At 46.9% G+C, this 22,232-nt stretch overlaps 1 protein-coding gene across 2 annotated transcripts in view; it reads left to right on the plus strand.

Annotated features, from left to right (window-relative positions):
- Positions 1 to 1,805: 1,805 nt before the first annotated feature.
- TLE2 (TLE family member 2, transcriptional corepressor) overlaps positions 1,806 to 22,232 on the plus strand; it is a 64,047-nt gene continuing 43,620 nt past the window's right edge. Inside the window, exons 1-2 of one of the 2 annotated variants that reach the window (XM_073547453.1) lie at positions 1,806 to 1,964; positions 11,256 to 11,328. In XM_073547453.1, the coding sequence (XP_073403554.1) occupies positions 11,305 to 11,328 (24 nt within the window). In that variant the 5' untranslated portion in view covers positions 1,806 to 1,964; positions 11,256 to 11,304. Of the gene's footprint in view, positions 1,965 to 1,985; positions 2,096 to 11,255; positions 11,329 to 22,232 lie in introns of those variants that run through there. The other variant, XM_073547445.1, reaches the window with a different exon arrangement.

Here is a 22,232-nt window from a genome sequence, read left to right on the forward strand (position 1 = left end):
GCACCCTATGCTAAAGATAGGGTGCGCCGATCGCAGGCGCCGCTGTGTGCTAGGAGGCGGCGCTACAAGGAAGGGGTGGGCACGCCGGGCAGAGAGCCGGCTCGGGGGCGGAGCTACCCCCGGCCGTGCGTGCGCTTAAAAAGCGCGAATGTGAAACCAGCCTTAGGGACCTTTTTAAATGCTTTGGAAGCCTTTGCAGGTGTTTTTGTTAATTATCCTAAGTTACTGAGATAATGGCTTTTGGGTTTTCATTGGCTGTAAGCCATAGTCATTAATATTAACAGAAATAAACGTGAAATAGATCACTCTGTATAATACTAGATGGTGGCCCAATTCTAACGCATCGGGTATTCTAGAATATGGCCAGCGGGAGACAGATGTTCAAAAGATGGTCCAGGATGATCCACCACGATCGGCGATCTCACAGCGGGGGCCTGGTCGCTGCTGCGTGTCACACTGAGGCTATGTGCCCACGTTACAGAAATGCTGCGGAAATTTCCGCAACTCCCACAGCGGGAAAAACGCATGTGAATTCGCATGCGTTTTTCTGCGGACAATATGCGTTTTTCCATGCGATTTTCGCGTGTGAAATTCAAGCACATTCCAAGCGATTTGAAGCATCGCTTGGAATGTGACTGACAGGTTGGTCACACTCGTCAAGCATAGTGTTTGACAACTGTGATCAACATTTTACTATTGATGCTGCCTATGCAGCATCAATAGTAAAAGATAGAATGCAAAAAATAATAAAAATTTTTTTTAAAAAAAAAGGTTATTCTCACCTTCCGACGGCCCCCAATCTCCTCTCCACTCTCCCGGCATCTTTCCGGTCCCAGTAATGCTTAGCGCAAAGGACCAGAGATGACATCACTCTCGAGAGAGCGTGACGTCATCAGCGGTCTTTCGCGCAAAGCATTACTGGGACCGGGAGATGCCGGGCGCGTCGTAAGAGGAGGGAAAGAGTCCGGGGGCCGTCGGAAGGTGAGAATATCACTATTTTTTATTTTTATTCAATTTTTTACAGGTTTATGGTACCCAGGGCCTGGAGGAGAGTCTCCTCTCCTCTGGACCCTGGGTACCATCCGCACATTGAGCGCTGCGCCGGCCATCTCCCGGCTGCATCGCCGCTGACCTCAGTGCGGCAGGAGATGACCCGCGGCAACCGTCGGGAGATCAGTGGCTAGCGCCGTAGATCTCCCGACGGTAGCGGTGGCGTGCGTCATTCGAATGCCGCACCAGTTCGCAGCCGGACTGCGCCTGTCGCTGATTGGTTGCGGCCGGCCGGGACCAATCAGCGACGCGGGATTTCCGTGACAGACAGAATTAGACACTTATATATCATATGAGATTCACTTTTTGTATTGTAGAACTGAAACAAATTTACTTTTTGATGATATTCTAATTTTGTGAGAAGCACTTGTCTGTCCGTCTAGTACATGAGGTATAGTTTCTAATAATTATACATTATACAAAATTTCGAGAATCATAAATTATCACTCTCCTGCAGCTTAGTGAAATACTGCGTTCTGTAATATCCAGTGGATATTATTATAGGGATCACATGACAAAGTAGCCCCTTCAGTGTCGGCTTCCTGTAAGTCTCATTGTCCCTCAGTTTGTGGTGGTTCTGTTAATAAATGCCTCCAGCGACAGGGTCGAGAACAGTGAGGGGTTAAAACAAATCACCATTCGATAAGGTCTGGAGACTCAAGGGTTAACCAGCTTGGAGTCTGTGGTTCGCTTGATTGGCAGCCACGTTACAAGCAGCCAATTGAATAAAAACAAGCGATTCCCACGTGGGGCGAAACGAGCGATGATTGGTTGAAGCTGGCTTGGGCAGCCTGCAGGAGCCTGGACCCACGTGGAGCTGGCGGCTGCTTATTGAGCTGGAGGGAGGGGCTGCACCGACGAGCACCGGGAGACTGGGCCCGACCGGACACTGGCTCCTCCTACCTCGGGGCCCGGTGAGAACCGGGGATTTTTGGGGGCGAGTGTGCGGTCTTACTGTGTGGCTGGGATACACAGGGAGAGAGAGGCCTGTGGTGGTCGAGGGAGGGATCTGCTGGAGAGGAGGACGCAGGGTATGGGATGAGAGGTAATTTGGGGAGAGGAGTCTGAGATGGTGGTCGCAAGAGGGACATAGAGGCCACAATACACCCCGGGAGGGGATCTGGGGATGAGACTGGGAGGCCAGGAAGGGACAACACATGTTTGGGGCTTCACATAGTAGGGGGGACACATCCGGGCCGTAGACTGATGAGTGTGGGTGTGATTGAGGGTCCCCAGTTATGTGACTGTATTGTTATAGATAGGGTGCGAACTACATGTGTTTACTGATCAACTCCTATGTGGCAACTGTATAATGTGCGATCCCTACCTTACATGACAATGCCAGGCTTACCGTGTGCGATCCCTACCTTACATGACAATGCCAGGCTTACCGTGTGCGATCCCTACCTTACATGACAATGCCAGGCTTACCGCGTGCGATCCCTACCTTACATGACAATGCCAGGCTTACCGCGTGCGATCCCTACCTTACATGACAATGCCAGGCTTACCGCGTGCGATCCCTACCTTACATGACAATGCCAGGCTTACCGCGTGCGATCCCTACCTTACATGACAATGCCAGGCTTACCGTGTGCGATCCCTACCTTACATGACAATGCCAGGCTTACCGTGTGTGATCCCTACCTTACATGACAATGCCAGGCTTACCGTGTGTGATCCCTACCTTACATGACAATGCCAGGCTTACCGTGTGTGATCCCTACCTTACATGACAATGCCAGGCTTACCGTGTGTGATCCCTACCTTACATGACAATGCCAGGCTTACCGTTTGTGATCCCTACCTTACATGACAATGCCAGGCTTACCGTATGCGATCCCTACCTTACATGACAATGCCAGGCTTACCGCGTGCGATCCCTACCTTACATGACAATGCCAGGCTTACCGTGTGCGATCCCTACCTTACATGACAATGCCAGGCTTACCGTGTGCGATCCCTACCTTACATGACAATGCCAGGCTTACCGTGTGCGATCCCTACCTTACATGACAATGCCAGGCTTACCGTGTGCGATCCCTACCATGCATGACAATGCCAGGCTTACCGTGTGCGATCCCTACCTTGCATGACAATGCCAGGCTTACCGTGTGCGATCCTTACCTTACATGACAATGCCAGGCTTACCGTGTGCGATCCCTACCTTACATGACAATGCCAGGCTTACCGTGTGCGATCCCTACCTTACATGACAATGCCAGGCTTACCGTGTGCGATCCCTACCTTACATGACAATGCCAGGCTTACCGTGTGCGATCCCTACCTTACATGACAATGCCAGGCTTACCGTGTGCGATCCCTACCTTACATGACAATGCCAGGCTTACCGTTTGCGATCCCTACCTTACATGACAATGCCAGGCTTACCGTGTGCGATCCCTACCTTACATGACAATGCCAGGCTTACCGTGTGCGATCCCTACCTTACATGACAATGCCAGGCTTACCGTGTGCGATCCCTACCTTACATGACAATGCCAGGCTTACTGTGTGCGATCCCTACCTTACATGACAATGCCAGGCTTACCGTGTGCGATCCCTACCTTACATGACAATGCCAGGCTTACCGTGTGCGATCCTTACCTTACATGACAATGCCAGGCTTACCGTGTGCGATCCTTACCTTACATGACAATGCCAGGCTTACCGTGTGCGATCCCTACCTTACATGACAATACTAGGCTTTCCGTGTGCGATCCCTACCTTACATGACAATGCCAGGCTTACCGTGTGCGATCCCTACCTTACATGACAATGCCAGGCTTACCGTGTGCGATTCCTACCTTACATGACAATGCCAGGCTTACCGTGTGCGATTCCTACCTTACATGACAATGCCAGGCTTACCGTGTGCGATTCCTACCTTACATGACAATGCCAGGCTTACCGTGTGCGATCCCTACCTTACATGACAATGCCAGGCTTACCGTGTGCGATCCCTACCTTACATGACAATGCCAGGCTTACCGTGTGCGATCCCTACCTTACATGACAATGCCTGGCTTACCGTGTGTGACCCCTACCTTAGGCTGGTTTCACATTAGCGTTTTTTAGCGCAGCGCATCATGCGCGTCCATGTGCCCCTATGTTTAACATGGTGGGCGCATGGTCTAGTAGCGTTTGTATGTGTTTTCGTGCGCATGCGTCTTGTAGTGTGTGCCTTGGCGCGCCGGACCCAACCTGTTGCATTTTTGGTCCGTCCAACCTGTGTCAAAAAACGCATGCGCACGCTTGCTCACAGAATGCGCCAAAAAATCAGTCTATGGGGACGCAGCATGCGTTTTAAGAGTTAACATGGATAGAAACTGCTTGACAAAGTATTTCATACAATCCTTATTGAAAAAATGACTAAGTATGGAATGGACAAGGCAACTGTTAGGTGGATTCATAACTGGCTTAGTGATCGGACCCAAAGAGTGGTCGTAAATGGCTGCACATCCAGTTGGAAGAATGTCTCAAGTGGGGTACCTCAGAGCTCTGTCCTGGGCCCTGTATTGTTCAACATCTTTATCAACGATTTAGATGAAGGAATTGAGGGTAAACTGATTAAATTTGCTGATGACACAAAGCTAGGAGGGATAGCTAATACTAGAGAAGAGAGAGAGAGGATTCAAAAAGATAAATAAACTGGAGAAGTGGGCAGCAACTAACAGAATGGTTTTTAACAGGGAAAAATGCAAAGTACTACATCTGGGCAATAAAAATGAAAAAAGCATATACAGAATGGGAGGAATAGGGCTAAGTGACAGCACATGTGAAAAAGACTTGGGTATACTAATAGATCACAGACTGAATATGAGTCCACAGTGTGATGCAGCAGCAAAAAAGGCAAATGCAATTCTAGGATGTATTAACAGAAGCATACAGTCTAGATCACGTGAAGTCATTATTGCCCTCTACTCCTCTTTGGTCAGACCTCATCGGGAATACGGTGTCCATTTTTGGGCGCCACATTTTAAAAAAGACATCAACAAACTTGAGCAAGTTCAGAAAAGAGCAACCAGTATGGTGACCGGTCTGCAAACCCTGTCTTATGAGGAAAGGTTGCAGGATTTTGGCATGTTTAGTTTGCAGAAGAGAAGACTGAGAGGAGACTTAATAGCTGTCTACAAATATCTAAAGGGCTGTCACATTGTAGAAGGATCAACTTTATTCTCATTTGCACAAGGAAAGACTAGAAGCAATGGGATGAAACTGAATGGGAGGAGACACAGATTGGATATTAGAAAAAACTTTTTGACAGAGTGATCAATGAGTGGAACAGGCTGCCACGAGAAGTGGTGAGTTCTCCTTCAATGGAAGTCTTCAAACAGAGGCTGGACAGACATCTGACTGGGATGATTTAGTGAATCCTGCTTTGAGCAGGGGGTTGGACCAGATGGCCCAGGAGGTCCCTTCCAACTTTACGATTCTATTGTGCGTGTTTTTTTTTTTTTTTTTTGCATGAGTTTCTGTTGTGCACAAAGCGCAGTGCTAAAAAACGCTAACGTAAAAGTAGCCTTACATGACAATGCCTGGCTTACTGTAGGTGATCCCTCCCTTACATGACAATGCCAGGCTTATCGTGTGTGATCCCTACCTTACATGACAGTGCCAGGCTTATCATGTGTGATCCCTACCTTACATGACAGTGCCAGGCTTATCGTGTGTGATCCCTACCTTACATGACAATGCCTGGCTTACCGTGTTTATCCCTACCTTACATGACAATTCCAGGCTTACCATGGGTGATCCCTACCATACATGACAATGCCAGGCTTACCGTGCGTGATCCCTACCTAACATGATAATGCCATGCTTACCATGCGTGATCCCTACCTTATATGACAATGCCAGGCTTACCATGTGTGACCCCTACCTTACATGACAATGCCAGGCTTACCGTGTTTATCCCTACCTTAGATGACAATTCCAGGCTTACCGTGTGTGATCCCTACCTTACATGACAATGCCAGGCTTACCATGTGTGATCCCTACCATGCATGACAATGCCAGGCTTACCATGTGTGATCCCTACCATGCATGACAATGCCAGGCTTACTGTGTGTGATCCCTACCATACATGACAATTCCAGGCTTACCATGTGTGATCCCTACCTTACATGAAAATACTCGACTTGAATGATATACTCATTGTTTGAGACATTACATAAACCTATTTTCCATGTCAAATGTGGTTCCTGCCTTACCGGATTTTAAAATGCTTATATGTGGTGCCTCCTTATCTGATCCTGTTTTACTTATTTGTGGCACCCACCTTACCTGATGCTACTGTACTTGTATGTGGCTCTTGCCTTACCTTATCTTACAGTGCTGATCATACGCAACTCCCACCTCACCTGATCCTACTTTGCCTAACATGTGGCACCCACCATACCCAGTCAGCCACCACAGTGTTTCACTGTTGGGATTGTATTGGGCAGGTGATGAGCAGTGCCTGGCTTTCTCCACACATACAGTTTTTTCAGTAAACTCTATGCGGGCTTTCATATGTCTTGCACTGAGGAGAGGCTTCTGTCGGACCACTCTGCCATAAAGGCCCGACTGGTGGAGGGCTGCAGTGATAGTTGACTTTGTGGAACTTTCTCCCATCTCCCTACTGCATCTGTGGAGTTTAGCCACAATGATCTTGGGGTTCTTCTCAGGGCTGTGGAGTCGGAGTCGTGGAGTCGGTGCTCATTTTGGTGGAGTCGGAGTTGGAGTCGGTATAAAATGGACCGACTCCGACTCCTAAAATATATAATAAATTGGGTACAGTAATTCAATGCAGGATGTGCTGAATATTTTTTCATAGGAGTTTGGGAAAGTTATGAAATGTCCTATAAATGGCTGTTATATTCCTCATCTAAGGCTACATTCACACACAGCGTTTTTCCTGTGTTTTTTGAGGATACGTTTTTCAGCTGCAAAAGTTGATCATCTTTTTAAAAAACTGCATCACCTGAAAGGTTTTTGAGCTCATAGATAATGTTACTCAATAGCAAAAAAAGATTAGAAATCTGCTCTATATATCCATTTATCCATATCTGTCTATCCATATCGTATCTGTACCAAAAAGAATGAAAACCGGGTAGTACACCAATATATATTCTGTTCTATCTAAATATCTTGATTATTGGATCATAAAAATGATTAAATGTCTGAGGTTCACATTGTACTACAATACATTTTTCACTTAAATATAAGCAATATGTGTGGGAGTCGGAGTTGGAGTCGGTGTAAGGGAAATTGAGGAGTCTGAGTCGGAGTCGCAGGTTTGGCTTACCGACTCCACAGCCCTGGTTCTTCTTTACCTCTCTCACCAAGGCTCTTCTCCCACGATTGCTGAGTTTGGCTGGACAGCCAAGTCTAGAAAGACTTCTGGTGGTCCCAAACTTCTTCCATTTACGGGTAAAGGTACTGTCACACTTAGCGATGCACCAGCGATCCCGACAAGGATATGGATTGCTGGTGCATCGCTAAGTGGTCCCTAGTGAGCTGCCACACAGGCAGATCTCACCAGCGACATCGCAGGGGTCGCTACTTACCTGTCAGACGCGGCGATCCTGACGTCCTCCTGCCCGCGTCCTCGCGTCGGCGCCACAGGAAGCCCAGCAGGAAGCTGATGATGAGAAACGGCCCAGGCTGTTCTCGCGCGATCAGTGGTGGAGTGGTCGGAGGTAAGTATCAGACACAGCGATATCGCTGTTGCGTCACAAAACCAGTGACGTTATAGTGATATTGCTAGCGATATCGCTTAGTGTGACGGGGCCTTTATGGAGGCCACTGTGCTCTTAGGAACCTTGAGTACTGCAGAAATTCTTTTGTAACCTTGGCCAGATCTGTGCTTGGCCACAATTCTGTCTCTGCTCTCCTTGGCCAGTTCCTTTGACCTCATGATTTGGTCTGACATGCACTGTGAGGTCTTGTATAGACAGGTGTGTAACTTTCCAAATCAAGTCCTATCAGTTTAATTAAACACAGCTGGACTCCAATGAAGGAGTAGAACCATCTCAAGGAGGATCACAAGAAAATGGACAGCATGTGACTTAAATATGAGTGTCTGAGCAAATGGTCTGAATGCTTATGACCATGCGATATTTCAGTTTTCCCTTTTTAAAAATATGCCAAAATTTCTACATTTGTTTATTTTTCTGTTAAGATGGGGTGCAGAGTGTACATTAATGAGAAAAAAATGAACTTTTTTGAATTTAATAAATGGCTGCAATGAAACAGAGTGGAAAATTTAAAGGGGTCTGAATACTTTTCGTATTCACTGTCTGTGGTGTCCATCTTCCCTGATCCTACTTTGGTTGTCATACCTGATGCCTGCCTTACCTGATTCTACTGTACTTGTCATAAGTTTTGCCTGCTTTACCTGATCCTATTTTACTTACGGTATTTATGTGGCACCCATGTTACTTGTTCCAACTTATCATACGTGTCACCTACCTAGCCTGATCCTACTGTACTTATCAGGGTTGTGGAGTCGGAGTCTGTCTATAATGGACGGACTCCTAAAATCTATAATACATTGGGTACAGTAGTACAGTGCAGGATGTGCTGTAAATGTTTCCATAATTTTGGAAAGTTCTGAACTGTCCTATAAATGTCTGTTCTGTTCCTGATCTGAGGATCACGGCTTTTAGGTGAGATGAATCTGTGCTGCACTGTATGTACATGCTCAGTAGCGAGGCAGGGCTGTCGGGTTGGAGATTTGGCTTACTGACTCCACAGCCCTGCTTAACATACATGACACCCACTTTACCTGGTCCTACTTTGCTTCTCGTACGTGAGGCCCGCCTTACCTGGTCCTACTTTGCTTCTCCTACGTGGGGGCACCCTTACCTGGTCCTACTTTGCTTCTCCTACGTGGGGCCCGCCTTACCTGGTCCTACTTTGCTTCTCCTACGTGGGGCCCGCCTTACCTGGTCCTACTTTGCTTCTCCTACGTGGGGCCCGCCTTACCTGGTCCTACTTTGCTTCTCCTACGTGGGGCCCGCCTTACCTGGTCCTACTTTGCTTCTCCTACGTGGGGCCCGCCTTACCTGGTCCTACTTTGCTTCTCCTACGTGGGGCCCGCCTTACCTGGTCCTACTTTGCTTCTCCTACGTGGGGCCCGCCTTACCTGGTCCTACTTTGCTTCTCCTACGTGGGGCCCGCCTTACCTGGTCCTACTTTGCTTCTCCTACGTGGGGCCCGCCTTACCTGGTCCTACTTTGCTTCTCCTACGTGGGGCCCGCCTTACCTGGTCCTACTTTGCTTCTCCTACGTGGGGCCCGCCTTACCTGGTCCTACTTTGCTTCTCCTACGTGGGGCCCGCCTTACCTGGTCCTACTTTGCTTCTCCTACGTGGGGCCCGCCTTACCTGGTCCTACTTTGCTTCTCCTACGTGGGGCCCGCCTTACCTGGTCCTACTTTGCTTCTCCTACGTGGGGCCCGCCTTACCTGGTCCTACTTTGCTTCTCCTACGTGGGGCCCGCCTTACCTGGTCCTACTTTGCTTCTCCTACGTGGGGCCCGCCTTACCTGGTCCTACTTTGCTTCTCCTACGTGGGGCCCGCCTTACCTGGTCCTACTTTGCTTCTCCTACGTGGGGCCCGCCTTACCTGGTCCTACTTTGCTTCTCCTACGTGGGGCCCGCCTTACCTGGTCCTACTTTGCTTCTCCTACGTGGGGCCCGCCTTACCTGGTCCTACTTTGCTTCTCCTACGTGGGGCCCGCCTTACCTGGTCCTACTTTGCTTCTCCTACGTGGGGCCCGCCTTACCTGGTCCTACTTTGCTTCTCCTACGTGGGGCCCGCCTTACCTGGTCCTACTTTGCTTCTCCTACGTGGGGCCCGCCTTACCTGGTCCTACTTTGCTTCTCCTACGTGGGGCCCGCCTTACCTGGTCCTACTTTGCTTCTCCTACGTGGGGCCCGCCTTACCTGGTCCTACTTTGCTTCTCCTACGTGGGGCCCGCCTTACCTGGTCCTACTTTGCTTCTCCTACGTGGGGCCCGCCTTACCTGGTCCTACTTTGCTTCTCCTACGTGGGGCCCGCCTTACCTGGTCCTACTTTGCTTCTCCTACGTGGGGCCCGCCTTACCTGGTCCTACTTTGCTTCTCCTACGTGGGGCCCGCCTTACCTGGTCCTACTTTGCTTCTCCTACGTGGGGCCCGCCTTACCTGGTCCTACTTTGCTTCTCCTACGTGGGGCCCGCCTTACCTGGTCCTACTTTGCTTCTCCTACGTGGGGCCCGCCTTACCTGGTCCTACTTTGCTTCTCCTACGTGGGGCCCGCCTTACCTGGTCCTACTTTGCTTCTCCTACGTGGGGCCCGCCTTACCTGGTCCTACTTTGCTTCTCCTACGTGGGGCCCGCCTTACCTGGTCCTACTTTGCTTCTCCTACGTGGGGCCCGCCTTACCTGGTCCTACTTTGCTTCTCCTACGTGGGGCCCGCCTTACCTGGTCCTACTTTGCTTCTCCTACGTGGGGCCCGCCTTACCTGGTCCTACTTTGCTTCTCCTACGTGGGGCCCGCCTTACCTGGTCCTACTTTGCTTCTCCTACGTGGGGCCCGCCTTACCTGGTCCTACTTTGCTTCTCCTACGTGGGGCCCGCCTTACCTGGTCCTACTTTGCTTCTCCTACGTGGGGCCCGCCTTACCTGGTCCTACTTTGCTTCTCCTACGTGGGGCCCGCCTTACCTGGTCCTACTTTGCTTCTCCTACGTGGGGCCCGCCTTACCTGGTCCTACTTTGCTTCTCCTACGTGGGGCCCGCCTTACCTGGTCCTACTTTGCTTCTCCTACGTGGGGCCCGCCTTACCTGGTCCTACTTTGCTTCTCCTACGTGGGGCCCGCCTTATGTGGCATTAACTCTTGGGTAACTGCTGTTTTCTATTGAGGGTCAGGTCCTTATTAGCACATGTGTATATCCAAACAATGATATCAATATAACTATTGATGAGTGAGTAGCATCGTTGCTCGCTCATCACTAAATATAACATATCACAGATCCTCTACACCATTTACCTGACCCGTCATCATTCTCTTAAATCTGATATATAATTTGCGAATTTCGAGAATGGTAAGTGCTAGGGAGCTGTAACACGGTGTAAAACCTAAGGTAAATGGGGCGCTTCCGATATGCAATGTTTGATGCAGATTGGTTGAGTTGTCTAATTCGCTGTATGTCTCATCTGCTTTCTTTTCTTTTGTAGGAGAGGTCCGTATTTTACTCTGCGACACATCCTACTACCTCCTGTGAAGATGTTTCCACAGAACAGACCACCAGTAAGTTGATTGTGACATAGCGTGGTTATTATGTAGAAGGATAAGTATATTTGCTCCAACTTCTATAGCTTGGTTGTATTCTTACGATATAAAGGCCCTTTTACGCATTAGACAAAAGCTGGCTGAAAGAGCTGGCCATCTAATATGAGGGGCTCCCGACTTTACCCCTACAGATGTGAGACGGGCCGGGCAGTCTAAATCTAAATACCCAATCCTTTCGTTTTCAGCTGAAATGAGCCGACACCAGAGGCGTACAGAGTTCTCCCCTCTCTCCGCGAAACACATAAATGCTTGGCCGAGCAATGTGTTTGTCGATGGAGATGTCAGGAAATAACTTGTGTATATGGGTACCTTTATTACGTCTCTTGCAAGCATGGGGAATAATGGCTGCATCATCGCTAATCAGTATATAGTGAACAATTTGAGAAACATTAGCATGTCAAAGTGAACTAAAATCATAGTGAAAATATTGAATTTGTATGCATGATTTCAACATGACAACTTCTAATGTTACTTAGTAGTGTGTATGTGTCTGGCTTGTATGGGGTCCTTTCAATGTCTTGGTATGCTCCTGATGAGACACCTCAAGATGATGCCCTGGAGGATCTCCTGCCAGACCTGGATAGGGACATCTGTGAGTTCCTGGACTTTATTTGGCACTACTGGGCAGGCTCAGCTTAACTGATGCATAATGTGCCAGTGGTTTCCGATCTGTGGAGCGTGAGGGCTAGTCAATGTTTGTAATGTTTGACATCCAGGAACTGCCTACACCAGCCTCCAAACCTCCTCACCACTTGGGGCTGGCATACACCAGAAGGGTCCCAGGGTCCAAAGTACCAGTGTAAGGATACGGCCACACTGTCAGTATTAAGTCAGTATTTCACATCGGTATTTGTAAGCCAAAACCTGGAGTGGGTCAAGCATGCAGAATTGGTGCACTTGATTCTATTATAACATGTCTGCTGATTGTTCCTCACCTGGTTTTGGCTTACAAATGCTGAGAAATACTGAACAAATACTGATAGTGTGGCCGTAGACTAAGGACTGTCATTGCCTGAGAATTTAAAGGGAATCTGTCACCCATTTTAGCCCTATAAGCTGCGGCCACCGCCATCAGGGGCTTATCTACAGCATTCTGTAATGCTGTAGATAAGCTCCCGATGAAATCTGAAAGATAAGAAAAACACGTTAGATTATACTCACCCAGGGGCGGAGTCGGGTGCGGTGGGTGTCGCGGTCCGGACTGGCATCTCCCATCTTCATATGATAATGTCCTCCTCATTGCTTCCCTTGGCTCCTGCACAGGTGTACTTTATCTGCCCTGTTGAGGACAGAGTAAAGTAGTGCAGTGCGCAGGCGCCAGGAAAGGTCAGAGAGGTCTCGCACCTGCGCACTGCAGTACTTTACTTTGCCCTCAACAGGGCAGATAAAGTACGCCTGCGCAGGAGCCGAGGGAGAAGCAAGGAGGAGGACATCATCGAATGAAGATGGGAGGTACCAGACGGGACAGCGACACCCATCGGACCGAACGCTAGGGTGAGTATAATAAACTCTTTTTCTTATCTTTCAGGTTACATCGGGGGCTTATCTACAGCATTACAGAATGCTGTAGATAAGCCCCTGATGGCTGTGGCCGCAGCTTATAGGCCAAAAATGGGGTGACAGACTCCCTTTAATCCTACTAAGGAATAGTAGTCAAAGTGCATATGAAGGTTTGTGTGACTTTCCAATGATATGCCACTACTGGCCATCACTGACCCACCACCAAACAGCTCATGCTGGATTATGTTGCAGTCACCATTATTTGCAGCATACTGTCTATAGACTTCCATGTCTGTCACATGTGCCCAGTGTACACTTTCTTTCATTTACTAAGGTAACGGAGTGCCAATGGTAGACCTAACAATTCTGGTGTTCTGGAGCACACTGCTTGGTTATCAGTATGGGTCCCACGACAGGACTTTAGTGTCTACTGCCACCCTCGAGGAATCTATTTCTCTCAGTTTGCTGAAAAATATACACACGTAGTCTACTGGAGGTTATGTTAGACTCCTAATAGTTATCCTCACATAAAGTAGCAGATATAGGTCCAGTTGCCCTTCTGGAGCTTGGTCTATCTCATTTTGAATAACTGTCCATGCTGTCTGCTCTGTCCTCTTGAGACTGAGCTTGGAAACAGATCAAACCTTCTTGTGATGACATGTATGAATGTGCCATCCTGGAGGAGCTGGACTACCTAGGCAACCTGAATGGCTTGCAGGCATTGCCTCATGTTACAAGTAAGGACAAGGTCTCTAGCAAAATGTAGAACCAGAGAAGAATCAGTCTGGAAGGAGAAAGGAATTGTCTGTGGCCTCCACCTGCAATATTACTTTCTGGGGGCTGTCTTGCTGTTGTCTCTCCAGTGCATACAGTTGTGGCCAAAAGTATTGACACCCCTGCAATTCTGTCAGATAATACTCAGTTTCTTCATGAAAATGATTGCAAACACAAATTCTTTGGTATTATTATCTTCATTTAATTTGTCTTAAGTGAAAAACCACAAAAAGAATTGTCCTAAAGCCAAATTGGATATAATTCCACACCAAACATAAAAAAGAGGGTGGACAAAAGTATTGGCACTGTTCGAAAAATCATGTGATGCTTCTCTAATTTGTGTAATTAACAGCACCTGTAACTTACCTGTGGCACCTAACAGGTGTTGGCAATAACTAAATCACACTTGCAGCCAGTTGACATGGATTAAAGTTGACTCAACCTCTGTCCTGTGTCCTTGTGTGTACCACATTGGGCATGGAGAAAAGAAAGAAGACCAAAGAACTGTCTGAGGACTTGAGAAACCAAATTGTGAGGAAGCATGAGCAATCTCAAGGCTACAAGTCCATCTCCAAAGACCAGAATGTTCCTGTGTCTACCGTGCGCAGTGTCATCAAGAAGTTTAAGCCCATGGCACTGTGACTAACCTCCCTAGATGTGGACAGAAAAGAAAAATTGACAAAAAATTTCAACGCAAGATTGTGCGGATGTTGGATAAAGAACCTCGACTAACATCCAAACAAGTTCAAGCTGCCCCGCAGTCCGAGGGTACAACAGTGTCAACCCGTACTATCCGTCGGTGTCTGAATGAAAAGGGACTGTGTGGTAGGAGACCCAGGAAGACCCCACTTCTTACCCCGAGACATAAGAAAGCCAGGCTGGAGTTTGCCAAAACTTACCTGAAAAAGCCTAAAACGTTTTGGAAGAATGTTCTCTGGTCAGATGAGACAAAAGTAGAGCTTTTTGGGCAAAGGCATCAACATAGAGTTTACAGGAGAAAAAAAGAGGCATTGAAAGAAAAGAACACGGTCCCTACAGTCAAACATGGCGGAGGTTCCCTGATGTTTTGGGGGTTACTTTGCTGCCTCTGGCACTGGACTGCTTGACCGTGTGCATGGCATTATTAAGTCAGAAGACTACCAACAAATTTTGCAGCATAATGTAGGGCCCAGTGTGAGAAAGCTGGGTCTCCCTCAGAGGTCATGGGTCTTCCAGCAGGACAATGACCCAAAACACACTTCAAAAAGCACTAGAAAATGGTTTGAGAGAAAGCACTGGAGACTTCTAAGGTGGCCAGCAATGAGTCCAGACCTGAATCCCATAGAACACCTGTGGAGAGATCTAAGAATGGCAGTTTGGAGAAGGCACCCTTCAAATATCAGGGACCTGGAGCAGTTTGCCAAAGAAGAATGGTCTAAAATTCCAGCAGAGCATTGTAAGAAACTCATTGATGGTTACCGGAAGCGGTTGGTCGCAGTTATTTTGGCTAAAGGTTGTGCAACCAAGTATTAGGCTGAGGGTGCCAATACTTTTGTCTGGCCCATTTTTGTGTGAAATGATCAATGTTTTGCTTTTTGCTTCATTCTCTTTTGTGTTTTTTGTTTTTTTTCATTTAAGACAAATTTAAATGAAGATAATAATACCAAAGAATTTGTGCCTGCAATGATTTTCAGGAAGAAACTGAGTATTAGCTGACAGAATTGCAGGGGTGTCAATACTTCTGGCCACAACTGTATGGTGTCACTTTTATTTGCACCAAAAGCAATGTATAATATATATCATGTGTGTTACAATGCAAGCTCTTCTGGCACAGTAAATCATGTGAGACCAAAAAATGATGGCATGCATGAAAAAGGCTGGAGGCCTGATTCTTAGATGGTATAATGCAAGTAGTCTGATACCAGTTGACTGATGGACATTTCACTTTATAGACCCGGCTGTGTAGATGCCATGTCTCTATGGGGTGCTTGTATAGTCTTCATGCTGTGCCTTTAATGTGCCGCACAGTTTGTGATTAGGGTTTGTCTAGGATACTATCTAGCTTTATGCAGTATGAAGATGTTACATACTTCCCTTGTTTGCTTTGGCATCATCCTTAATCTTGAAACAGTCTTTGTCCATGATAAGTGTTATCCTGCTTAATAGGACATTTACTTGTCATGTGAATGTATTATCGCTAAAGCGTCACCGATTTTGTGACACAGCAGCGATATTGCTAGCGATATCGCTATGTGTGATGCTTACCTCCGACCGGCTCCCCCGCTGGCTATTGCTGATCGTGCGAGAACGTCCTGGACCGTTTCTCGTCAGCCGCTTCCTGCTGGCGCCAACGAGCGACGCGGGCGGGAGGACGTCTTCATCTCCGCGTCTGACAGGTAAGTAACGACCGCCGACCGCTGCTACTTCGCTGGTGAGATCTGCCTGTTTGGCAGCTCACTAGCTACCATTTAGCGATGCACCAGCGATCCTGACTGGGTCGTATAGTGGTCAGGATCGCTGGTGCATCGCTAAATGTGACGGGACCCTTACTCTGCGTTTATTCCAACTTTAAACCATTCTCTTTTGCCAGTAGCTTAGCTACTGGGGGGGGGGTAAAGGGGGCCGGGGACCACCAGGAGCGACTGCCACTTCTTTGAGGCACAATATAGCACAGGAGGAGAGCAGCAAAATGCCTTCTGTCTGATGGAAACTCTGCAGAGTGGCCTGTTGCAGAGTCTCCCTCCTGCACTGTACGGTGCTGTCTGACCTGAGGAGCTTCTGCCAGGTTGCAGTTTTCTTCACTCCATGCTAGCTCGGATTGGCTCAGGGCAGGCATGCTGGGTCTTAGTGCCCACATAGCATTTCACTCCTACTTCCTGGTCCTGCTGCAAACTTCATCTGTAAGTGCGGATAAAATTTTAGATTGATAGGAATGTCATGGTCACTGTGAGGTGACTGTGAGAGGGTGGGGGAGGGGCGACAGGGCACTGGGGGTTGAATGTGAGAGAATAGTAGGGGAGGTGTAACAGGGCACTGGGGGGCTGATTATTATACTGTTTTGTTATTAGATTTTATGTCCTCCATCACATGTAATAGTTGCTGTCTGGGGTGGGGGCTTTTTATACTTACCAGCTGGGTCTTTTATGAGTATTAGTATAGGAACCATGAGCTGCATCACATTTAAATCAACCACTCTAGCATTTTTTTTTTTTTTTTTTTTAATTTCACTGCTGGAGTGGCGCTTAAAATCCAAGACCTACCAACTGTCTGATACTCACCTTCCTGCATTTTCATTTGTTTTCTCCGCAGCTCAATCTTGTGAGCGTAGCTTCTAACTTCTGGCCAGTCAAAGCTGCGCTCACAAGATTGAGCCGAGGGACTGGAGCGGTGCCAGAAAATGGTGAATACACCGGAGGATGAGTATATGACCAGGGAAGGGGACTTGTGCTTTAAGCACCACTCCAGCGGTGGAAAAACCCTGCTAGAGTGGTAATTTAATAATAAGCTGACTGCCAAATCATGACAGGGAGTGCCTGCTGCATGAGCCCCCAATATCACTGGCATTATCAGACTGTCATTCAACCATGTTTGCTATGTGCTTGTGTCGACTAGAAAGGTTTGGCGCTCCTCAGTAGAAGAGAATAGAAAGGAAGCCGAAAGAGTCATCACACGATCACCTGCTGACATCAGCGATACTGGCGCCATTGTTACTGTACATGGGGGGGACTCCGGCAACATTATTAAATGTCAAGTGGGCACTTAAGACTCATTATTGTTTATAGGGGCACCAATAGCAAAGCTACCGGGTGGCAGACGGTGCTGAGGTGGCTGTCAGTCAGTGCTGAGGTGCAGTTACAAGCGCCACTCTCTATACACAGAGCGGTGACTGAAACCGTGCCAGCGCAACCCCTATGACTGGAAGAGCAATAAAGTTACTTTCCTCCTGGCAGTGTGGGGGCCGCACAGTGTCAGAATGCTATCTATTATACTGTGTATTGGAGGAGCAGTGGGGACATCATACTGTGTGTACGGGAGCTATGGGCCTACCATACGGTGTGTAGCTGTGGGGGCATTATACTGTGTATATAAGGGAGCGGTTAGTCCATTACAATGTGTACAGGGCAACTGTGGGGGACATCATACTGTATGTACGGGAGCTGTGGGCCCACCATACTGTGTATAGTTGAGCTGTACATGGGGGGCTACGGGGACATTATTAAATGTTAAGTGGGCACTTAAGCATTATTACTATAAGGGCACTGAGTCATGTGACGATCAAAGTTGCATATGGGGTATTACTTTTTAGGGACAAAATGTGGAGGGCACTAGCACAGGGCATAAATATTTTTAGGGGGGAATTTTACTATCTAGAGAGCACAGAGAAGGCATTATTGCCATGCAAAGGGCACAGTGGTGGCAGTATTATGTGGGGCGGTAAGAGGAGCCTTTATTGTACCGCACAGCAGGTGCATTAATAGGGACACATATGGCAGCAGCGGCTCAGGATTGGGGTATCGGCAGTATGAGTAGTTTGTGCAGGTTGGGCATAGATATGGACGGTGCAGGAAGTATTGAAAGTCAGAGGTGTCTTCGTTGTAATCTCTGCAGATGAGTCCTGGCTGGAGAAGTTGTCATCTTGGCCTGGGCCAGATGGAAAAGACAGGAAAAGTGAACGACTCCATAGTCACCGTCTATAACTGTGCTGTGATCTCTTGTATGGTCTGCAGGACTGGTATCTACCACAATATAGTTTCAATATGGTAATATCAGTGATTTGTTTTTGTATATAGATTTATTTTCAATCGCAATGTGGTCATCTGCTGATGTTCCCCTATAATCACAATTAAGGTGCACCACTGTAGTCAGGATTGCCGGATTAGGGGCCCACAGATTTTTCGCCCCCCCCCCCCCCCCTCCCCAAGCTGAAACCCTAGCTATGCCTCTGTCTTTGGTGCAACCACAAGTGTCATGAACAGTGTGTCACAGTTTATAATTGACAAATAGTGGTAGCCTAAAAGAATCGTAGCCATCTGTTCAGTTCCATATCACACTTGTCTATATTATATATACACATTAGATCTCCATAAGGTTATTACTGTACTGGTTATCTGCAGAATGTTCTGCCATGCTGAATGCTCTTGAACACAAATGTCAGTGATTTTAATTAGTTATGAGCGAGTATACTCGTTGCTCTGGTGATCTCCGAGTATTTGGATGTGCTTGGAGATTTAGTTTGTGTCGCTGCAGCTATATGATTTGTGACTGTTAGACAGCCTGAATACACATGAGGAATGCTTGTTAGGGAATTCCCCACATGTATTCAGGCTGTCTAGCAGCCACAAATCATGCGGCTACAGCGACAGAAACTAAATCTCCGAGCACGCCAAAATACTCAGAGGACACCCGAGCATGCTCGGAAATCTCGAGTAACGAGCACACTGGCTCATCACTAATTTTGATTGTGGAACTAGTGATACGGCCATTTCTCCAAAGTGACCCAGGAGTGGTTTTTCAACACCATAATGCCAGGTCTAAATATGCTACTATGGCCTGAAGTGTCTCTGGACTTGTCTCCCATCGAGCACAACATCTGAGACGTTATCGGTCGGCAATTGCGAAGGAGAGACGCCAGCAGCGGATCTTGATGATTTGTTTGTCCAAGTGCATTCAGCATGGCAGAACGTTCCTTAGACAACCATTAGTAACCTCATTGATAGCAGCCAAGGCTTGTAAGTATGTGTATTTCTGTATGGTGCTCATACTCAATACTGAACAAATTAGAATAAATTTTGTTTCCATTTTTTAAATATTTGCATGTCATTAACAAGCCTTTCTATCCTGTGATTTCTATAATTTTACAACCCTTCTTAGTGCTGCAAAATCAATGTTGAGGTGTGTATGCGTTTATGAATATAATGCTTCTATAGCCCCCTGTTTATTACATATATGGCTGCAAAATGCCTAGGCATACTGTTTAGTACTTTTTTTGTGTTTTTGTTTGTTTTAACTTACCCATAATTTAGCTGTTAGTCCTTAGGAAAATCCATTTTTCTTCCCATTCGCAGATGCATACCCCAGTCTAGACTATGCTGTGGTTTGTAGGTCAGGTGGCAGCAGAGGGACAGTACTGTATAAAAGAGAGATCGTGAACAGATAAAGGGTAGAGAAGAGAAAAGCACTACTGAAAGATGGGCAAACTAAAAGTCGCGTAACAATCGCATAATCACTTTAAGAGCACACCGTTTACAAACATGTAAAAAGCAACTTTGCATACAGTTTTACTACTGAATATGGCACCAATCCATAGCATTAGATTGTAGAGCGCCCGATCCTTCACATTGTAATCTGTACAGATAAGTCTAGAGTTTAGCTTGATGGGAAATGTAGTCCTCAGCACTGACAATGTATAAAATATATAGAAAAAACAGCGAAGAAGGGAAGTCCAATACAAAATTAGCAAATTTATAAACAATTTTATTCAAGTATATCAGGATTATCGAAAAAAGGGGGGGGAAGTGAGACAATGATGACCATAAAAGGTACATGGGCAAAAACAATAGGGAAGACAGTGGTACCTGGACATGGGAAGGTACATAATATTACAAATGTATCATACAAAGTTGAAATATACACCATAATCCCATATATGAAAAATAACCAGTCACAGTATCCCTTAATCAAAGCTGGACAGCACTACTATAGGCTGTGGAACCAGCCACCACCCATGGTATGTGCTAAAACCAAGGTAAACTCAAAATAGTCACACAACATCATATTACCTTCAGACTGGCCTGTGAAATAAGTCCACCCAAGTGTGCCCTCCCCAACGCACGTTTCGGCTAGATGGCCTTCATCAAGGGGTATAGCAGAGTGCGGTAGCTCAAATTGAGGTGGTGACTTAAAGGAAACTGGTAAAAACTGTACGAAAAAAACACTTTAAGGGTATTGTGTCAATTTAAGTTTTTTTTAGAGGGGAAAAACCTAATCCAATGTTGGTATTGGAAAACTTCGACCAGTGGTTTGCCCCTGCATTTTGACACCTGGACACCACAGCGGAATCTGCAGAAAGAATTGACATGCTGCGGATTTAAATCGGCGCAGAAAAATCTGCAGCATGTGCACTGAGGTTTTTGATTTCCATTCATTAACCTTGTACTGTACATTGCTTGCGGATCCGCAGAGGCAAATCCGCTGCGGATTCACAGCAGAATCCGCACCGTGTGCACATAGCCTAAAGGAGTTGTTTATTGCTCAGTGGGGTCCGACCACTGGGACTTGCACTGATTAGCAGAAAGTAGAACTTTTCTTCCTTACTGGACCGGCAGTGCACATGTTACCGTGCTGCCACACTTGTCCCCTATAGGACTGCCCATCATGCCCTCTGCCCAGAATGACTCGAATGGCGGTAGAGCCTGTGCTCCTGTTACATTCTAGCGGTGATAAGTGCCCATTGGGGATAAAAGTTCCCAGTTCTGCCAATCAGTGTGAGTTCCAGTGGTCAGGCTCCACTAATCAGATGGTGATTTCCTAACATCTTATTTTCAGTGGACAATCCACTCCTGAAAATGGGTGATTTTATTGTTTAGTTTTTTTTGCATGCTAACTGTGTATTGCATTTCTTGCTTGCATTTTCACATTTAAAAAATCAGCTTTGTTTGACATGATTATATAATTTCAGAAATTATTAAAACAGCACTAAAACATATTACGGCGGGACAAAAGCACGCACAATTGCAATTTTTGCACCTTTCTTACTCCCCCCGAATAAAGTCAAATAAGTGTGCGTGAAAATCCATGGTATGTAAAAAGCTTTAGGCCATAGTAATTCAGTACTTCTTGTAATGGTTGTTCAGGGTCTTTGCAGATGACGGCACGTGAAAGGTAAAGTAAATTCAGAGTGTGAAGAATGAAAAGCTGGAGTTTTCAGATTGTTTTGAAACCTTGACATGATGTCTTTGATGGTTGCCAGATGAATACTGGCAGGGGTTCATGGAAAATCCAGTTATGGGGGGCCTTTCGTAATCTGTGGCATACAGTAGTAAAAGCGGCCCGTGTTTTGAACCTGCAATTTTCTTGCATGAAATATTTCCATACTTTGTGTTTTAGCAGTCATTAGCATGGATATCTTATGTCTAACCTTTATGAAGTTTCTTAGGGTATGTTTCCACGGTCAGTAGACGCTGCGTACAGCCACAGTGTCCAATCCGCAGTGTCCAGATTTTACAGCACAATGGAGGGGATTTTATGAAATCCCATCTCCACTATGCATGTAGGGATGTCTCCGGTTTCCCTGCGTAACCGGACATGCGGTGCGTCTTTATAGACTACAGCATGTCTATTTTTCTTGCGGAGACGCTCCATCTCCGCAAGATAAATAGCACCGTTCTATGTATAGGATGTGGTGATTTCGCATGTTTATTGAAACACATGCAGGGAATCGCCGCGCATACAAAAGCTGTCAGCGCTGTAGGCGGAGCTACGTCCCAAGCGCTGCCAATATGCCACATGGAAACATACCTTTAGGCTCTGAGCACAGTGTTGGCCTTTTATCTCTTGTATACCTCTTACTTTTTTACATAAGTCTACAAAAGTTTTTTTTTTTTTTTCTC

This window comes from Dendrobates tinctorius, unplaced genomic scaffold (genome assembly GCF_039654945.1).
Source record: "Dendrobates tinctorius isolate UK_male_01 unplaced genomic scaffold, ASM3965494v1 ptg000011l, whole genome shotgun sequence".
In the NCBI taxonomy this organism is placed as follows: Eukaryota; Metazoa; Chordata; class Amphibia; order Anura; family Dendrobatidae; genus Dendrobates; species Dendrobates tinctorius.